Source organism: Solanum tuberosum, unplaced genomic scaffold (genome assembly GCF_000226075.1).
Source record: "Solanum tuberosum cultivar DM 1-3 516 R44 unplaced genomic scaffold, SolTub_3.0 scf00285, whole genome shotgun sequence".
Classification (NCBI taxonomy): Eukaryota; Viridiplantae; Streptophyta; class Magnoliopsida; order Solanales; family Solanaceae; genus Solanum; species Solanum tuberosum.
The window spans coordinates 184,359-191,059 of record NW_006239208.1 but is presented as its reverse complement, the minus strand read 5'-3'; the positions used below and the strand labels follow the sequence as shown (position 1 = coordinate 191,059).

The following is a 6,701-nucleotide window of genomic DNA, read 5'->3' as shown; positions in this document are numbered from 1 at the left end:
ATTTACTAAGAGTGCTAAAATGCAATTGTCACTAAGACCTCAATGTCCTATAGGCTTTAAAGACATTTACTAAGAGTGCTAAAATGCAATTGTCACTAAGACCTCAATGTCCTATAGGCTTTAAAGACATTTACTAAGAGTGCTAAAATGCAATTGTCACTAAGACCTCAATGTCCTATAGGCTTTAAAGACATTTACTAAGAGTGCTAAAATGCAATTGTCACTAAGACCTCAATGTCCTATAGGCTTTAAAGACATTTACTAAGAGTGCTAAAATGCAATTGTCACTAAGACCTCAATGTCCTATAGGCTTTAAAGACATTTACTAAGAGTGCTAAAATGCAATTGTCACTAAGACCTCAATGTCCTATAGGCTTTAAAGACATTTACTAAGAGTGCTAAAATGCAATTGTCACTAGTAATTGTTTCTAAAAAGACACATTTAGAGGTAATTAAGCTATTGTGGTTAATTGCCGTTAACGTTAAAGATCATTTTTGGTGTAGTGATGAGTGCATATCAAATCCTCGTACTCTTCAAAAATGTCGATAAGGGCGTGTTAGATCCTCCAAATATAGTGCAATTTTTTTCGGAGAGTTTGACACGAATGTTGTTGCATTTTTGAAGAGTAAGATGCAACATGAAAAGTACATGCTCAAGTAACTACAAGAAGAGTAGAATGTACCTTAGAAATATGATTCAACAAAATCCATTTTCCATGGAATTATGTCCAAGTCTGTTGAAACTAAAAGTGGAATCTAACCATCCTTCAGCCTCAGCCCTTTCAACATAAACTTTAAATTGTTTTTCAGCATCTGGTACATCTAAAGCCAAATCATCAAGTGATTCTGCAACTCTAGCAAAACCTTTTGTCATTTGATACATAGTTATAAGTCCCATACTAAAACATTCTTTGAGAAAACCCCATAACCGCTCACTTTTCTTCTCAATTATAATCACCAATGATTTCTTCACAACTTCATGATGAAAAAATGGCATACCTAAGTCCTTTATGCATCTATATGCTTCTTTTGCATCTCCTCCAGATTCAAATTCCTCTAATAATTTTCGTATTTTATCCTTAACATCTTCAATCGCCCATCCGTTTGTACTACTTCCACCACCACCCCAACACCTTAGTATTCTCTCACCAGATAATCTACCTTTTAGCAAAGATTTTGCCATTAGTACAACTTTGTTACCTATTGAATTCGGTTCGAAAAATTGACTCCCAATCTCTTCCATGTGTTGTGGAGTTAAAACTTCATCTACTTCTGCTCTAGCCAAAAACATCGCTAAGTCTTCAACGACAATTGGAATGTCTAAAGCTGTATCGTCTGCTGCTTCTATTAGCATTACAAAGCCATTTACCACATCATCTGCTGGAAAACAAACAGATGATAACAGAACAGAAGCCATTTCTTTTTCTCTGTTTTTCCTGTCCATTGCTAAAGTGATTAACTTCTTAACGAATATGGCGTTTAGTTCTGCCAAACACGAACTGTTCTCCGACTCTAGAATCCTACTTACTTCTTCAATATCACCTGACAAAAAGTACTCTTTGATCATGGATTGAGCTTTCAGTTTGAATTCCTTCACTAGTTTTTCATCAATTTCTTGTTTTTCTAGTTGTGTCGATAACGACTTCAAAGATGAAATACATAACCAACCCTCTGATGCTCCCTTAGAAATTATTGACTGAAAAATCATCCTTGCATTTGGTATATCAAGTGACAAGTCGTCGATATTGTCAATAATCCTATTGAACCCTTTTGATAATTGACTTGAATTTATCAAGCCTTCTTCTGTAGTCTTCTTTAGTAAGTCCAAAAGGCGACTTTCGGCTTGTTGCTTTTCCATTGCCATGATAATAGCCCTCTTAACAATTTCATGATGGAAAAAACGCATATTCAAATCGTTAATGCATCTACACGCCTCATTCTTCTCTCCACTTACAACATACTCAATAAGCAAGTTGTTGATCTTGTCCTTCACATCTTCAACTGTCTTATTCTTACTCCCACCCCATCTACGCTCGATGATTTCAGCATGTAAAGGAGCTGAAAGGTAACTCTTTTCAGCTCTTTTTATGACCTCAATTCCCTTTGAATCTTTAGGTAGAGAAGAATTTGCTTTTGCCAAAAATGCAGGAGGGAGTATATCATCAACTACTGCTCTTGCAATGAACAACGCGAGAATGTCGATTGCATCTGGTATGTCTACAATGAAATCATCAGCAGATTCCAAGAGTTTACTAAAACCTTTGTAGACTTGTTGTGGTTTGATAACTTCAGCATATAGTGCAGATAATAAAACAGCTGCCATTTCTTTTTCTTTATCATGCCTATCCATAGCCATTGATACTAACTTTTTAATGAAGTAGAAGTCATAACAAGACATCCCAAGTTCTCTTAATTCATTTGCTGTGGATGTTATATCATCATTCTGAAAATACTCTTCGACTAATATTATTGCCTTCTTTTTGTATTCCTCAAATGCTGCAACCATGTCTTTCGTACTTGTTCTCTCCGTATCCTGGAAAAAAGGAGGGCTAACTCAATTTGATGTGTCACTAAGCTTGAACCACAAGGGTCTATTGTACGCAACCTTACCCTGCATTTCTGCAGGAGGTTGTTTCTACAGTTCAAATCCGTGACCTCCTGGTCACATGACAACAACTTTATCAGTTACGTCAAGGCTCATCTTCCTTCATGGAAAATTGAAAAATGATAGCTAAAATACCTCACTACTAGTGTAGTTTGGATCATTGGGATCAATAGCATGGACATCATCGGTATCCATCAATCCGCCCCAAGTGCCTTTTCCTCCACAACCACCTGTATAATCATAAATATTATGCGAAGAGATGGTTGAAAATAGATCAAAATATCAAGTAAAAATCTTCATATGTGCAGTTTCAGTGACATGACAAAGAAGCAGCAAGAGAGTTATATAAGAAAATCAACAGCGGGAGGTGTTCAATCTTTATGTTCCTATGACTAAGCTCATTGTACTTTTGAAATTATGCGTTCAGAATCTAATATTTACTGGAGTACAAGGTTTTAAATAAAAGTCCATTACGAGAAGTACAACTTAATCCAATGTTACTTGTTTGTCTGTTATCCACAATCTGTATTAGTAAAATACTTAGAACGTCGTTCGTTAGACAAGGCCCACATGCTGTGCATCTCTGGTGTTCTGCTCGTGGGGAGAGGGATGCGGGAAAGTGGGGTCCTCTCACCTGTGCTCACTTCCGTTTTAGAAGTCAGTTTGGATTTCTAACTTTGCAGAAATAATAAGCAACAAAGTTTAAAGCAAGTTTTCAAAATCAGAAATTAAAACTAGTAAAGAAAACAGAATCTGTAACAAAAACATAAACAATATTGACAAGAAGAAATCGAGCCCAATGAATGTACAGTTTGTACTTAAGGAAATTATTTCCCTCAAGTATCCGAGGTTAAAGGAATATATCCTCTCAGGATAGAACGTTTTTACTCACCAGTATATCGGTACCAAAAACAATGTTGTTAGCGAATCATTCAATGGAAGCAAAGTACACTAGAATACTAGATTTAGTTGTGCAGAAGAAGAAGAAGTTTAGATATTTTGTTCTTTTTAAAAATAAGATAAGAGGAAACCTCTATTTATATCTATTTATAAATAACAAAGAGTAGTGTGAACATGTCCTTATCATGCCTTATCAGAAATGTTACAACCCTTTGAAAAAGTCACAATTCTTCATTTTCTATTCATACCTTTCAAAACCTAACATTTGACTACCACAGTTTAATCGCGTTCATTTTTTATTCACACCTTTCAAAAGGTAACATTTGTCTACCATAGTTTAAACGCGATGATCTGAATAAAAATTATCAAGCATGTAATAAGCAATTGTGAAATTATCAACTTACCTTTCTTTGGACGACCATCTCGCGGAGAATGTGAGTTTTTTTTATGTTTAAGTGGACTTCCCCTATCTGAGCCATGTTTGCTGTGACGATCACCGGGAGACCTTGGAGACTTAGGAGATTTTGGGGATTTGGGAGAGCGCGGTGATTTTGGTGATATCTGTAATGCAGATACTGTTAATGGATCTGCACTTTCTGAAGCAGATCGAAATTGTTCTTTATGTTCATTTGATAACTTTCCTGCTGTAAAATCCATCTTCAAAAACAACGAAATATCACAACAGAAATATTGTGAACTACTAATCCTGTAAGTAGGATATCGAAAATTTCATATCATGAAACTTATATTCCACACGTAGTTTGTGAATAAGTGATTGTCTGATAAGGAGCCAAGAATATCTGTATTTCTGCTAAATCAACTCCAATCAGCAGAAAGTTATGCAATGTTCCTCTGGATTGATCCGTCGATTATAATTAGTGCTTCAAAGATCCTATAAAAAGGAGATCGATCAACCTTGAGATTGATACAAATTGATCGATAATTCGAACATAGTGTTACAAGTTGGAGTACGATAAATTGGCCATTTCACTCTAAGGACGTTATATATAAGATCAAAATTATTTTTCGTACAAAATAGTAAATGTACCTGAAACTGCAACAAAATAGATATGCAATAGACAAAATAAGGTCAAATTCTTGAAGTATTAATTAATCTACTATTTCAACTTTTTGATTAGAATAATTGTGTGTTTAGCTTAGAAATAGTCATTATGGGAACAGTTAGACAACAAATTAAGGAGATCTGATAAACACTTAATGGAGCGGAAATAGACAGAGATTACTAAGGTTGCGCCTTTTGAAACGGGAATTTATGGTCTACTAACTGTCATTATAACAGAAAAAACATTATCACAAAGTTTTTTTTTTCTTTTTTTATTCGGTTTAATCATTTAATATTGGACGTCTATGACCCAATTGAGGGGCAAGTAAAACTAATAAAATGTTAAATAACCACTTTTCGAACAGTGACGAGGAATATGTCATTTTCAAAAGTATTTAACGTTTAAGAACATTATTATAAGTTGAACAAAATATATATAAATTCAAATACTTGAAAAGTTTAAACCACATGAATTGTTCTTGGAGTTTTGAATTTATAAAAATTTAACTCCATGAATTGTTTATGAAATTTGACTTTAATGACTCTTTCCTCGATTTCATGGTTCTACGGCTAAGAACTCAAGGAGAATTCTTAAGTTAGTAGTTTAATGTATAGATAAGAGAACTCAATGATTTTGTCCATGAGTTTGAACTCCAATACAATACTTGTGTGACGTTTCTGATGGAAGACAGACTAATGAGAGTGAGTCTAGAAAGACTGACATACTTTTAGCCTGACAAACTTCTGAAGATGAGGTACACATGACATCTTAAGCGAATCTCACATGAAAATAAAAGAGGAAAGTGAGAAGTTATAATGCATTACTCAAATCCACATGGTATGCATGCTTTGGAGCTCGATATTGTAGCACAGCCCGAAAGACATATTTGTGCAGGCCGTTGTAGTTGGGATATACTATTAACCATGTAATTGTGTTATAGTATTTTTTATTTAATCCCTTGTAAAGATTTTTTTTATGTTATTTATTTAATATAATAATTTTTTGTTTAAATAGATCATTATGTATATATGTGTGTCCATTGCTTATATAGTAGACAATTTTGTGTATGGAGTATTTTAACTCATACACGGAAGATTAAATTGTTGGTGCATATAAAGTTATAAATTTATGTTCACGATCAAAGATGAAGTAGGACGAACATCTTGATGATCGTAGCACAAGATTAAATATAATTTGATCTTAATTATGAGAATGGTTAAATTCAACTTCTTGTGCTAGTACATTTTGTATGTATTGAACGGACCAATTAGAGACATTTGTTTATGTTCTGAATATTTATAAATAAATTCTCCAGTCCACTACATGTATTTATACTCTCAATCTTGATATAATTATTATGATCTATGTAATTTATTTTATTGTTTTAATCTATTAAAAGGTGAGACTTTTTGATGAGTCAATAAATTCCTAATAGATTAGATAATGACAAATTACATTAGTGAAATAATAATTAGTTGATAGAACCGTGTCTCGGACCCGAGTTGAAGACACCCCTTTATGATTACTTATAAGTTTTCACGTGAAAACCCTGCAGGTGGATTTTAGATCCGTCACGTGAAATAAGTTAAGTAAATATAATAAAGGATTAATTTAGTCAATAAATTAAATTTTCAGATAATTTTGATTTAATTGATTGGTGTCGGTAATTCTAACACGGGGGGTTAAATAAGATGTAGTGGTAGATTTCGAAATTAAATTGAGGAGTGCAATTACAGAATTTTAGTGGAATACTTTGTAATTTATTGCGATATGGTTAATTCGTTCATTTGAGAATTATTATCGTAATTGGAAGCCTCTATTAAATATATCTACGGTCCCTACTATGCCTGATTAATTGACCAAGTTTGAAAAGAAGGACAAATTAATTTTATTGTTGATCTTCTTTAAAGGATGAATTATTTGAGAGTTAAAGATTGAGTTAGTGACAAAAACGTTTGGTCTTAAATGGATGAAAACGTTTTTGTTCTTATTACAAAACCGTTTGGCCTTTAATGGATGAAAACGTTTTTTATCTCAATTGATTCTCATGATCCTTTTGATTGCTCATTAAGCCTGAAATTTATTTAGTTTTTCCTATTCATTCTTGAGTTGGAAAACTAGATAAATAGGCT

General features: G+C 33.5%; 1 protein-coding gene across 1 annotated transcript; it reads right to left on the bottom strand.

Annotated features, from left to right (window-relative positions):
• Nucleotides 1–693: 693 nt before the first annotated feature.
• On the bottom strand, nt 694–4,162 carry LOC102589270 (programmed cell death protein 4-like). The gene is made up of 4 exons (XM_015314206.1): nt 3,910–4,162; nt 2,741–2,835; nt 2,611–2,658; nt 694–2,533 (listed from the first exon to the last, which is right to left on the bottom strand). The coding sequence occupies exons 1-4, from the start codon at nt 4,160–4,162 to the stop codon at nt 698–700; spliced, it is 2,232 nt and encodes a 743-aa protein (XP_015169692.1). The 3' UTR covers nt 694–697.
• Between the last annotated feature and the right edge of the window lie 2,539 nt (nt 4,163–6,701).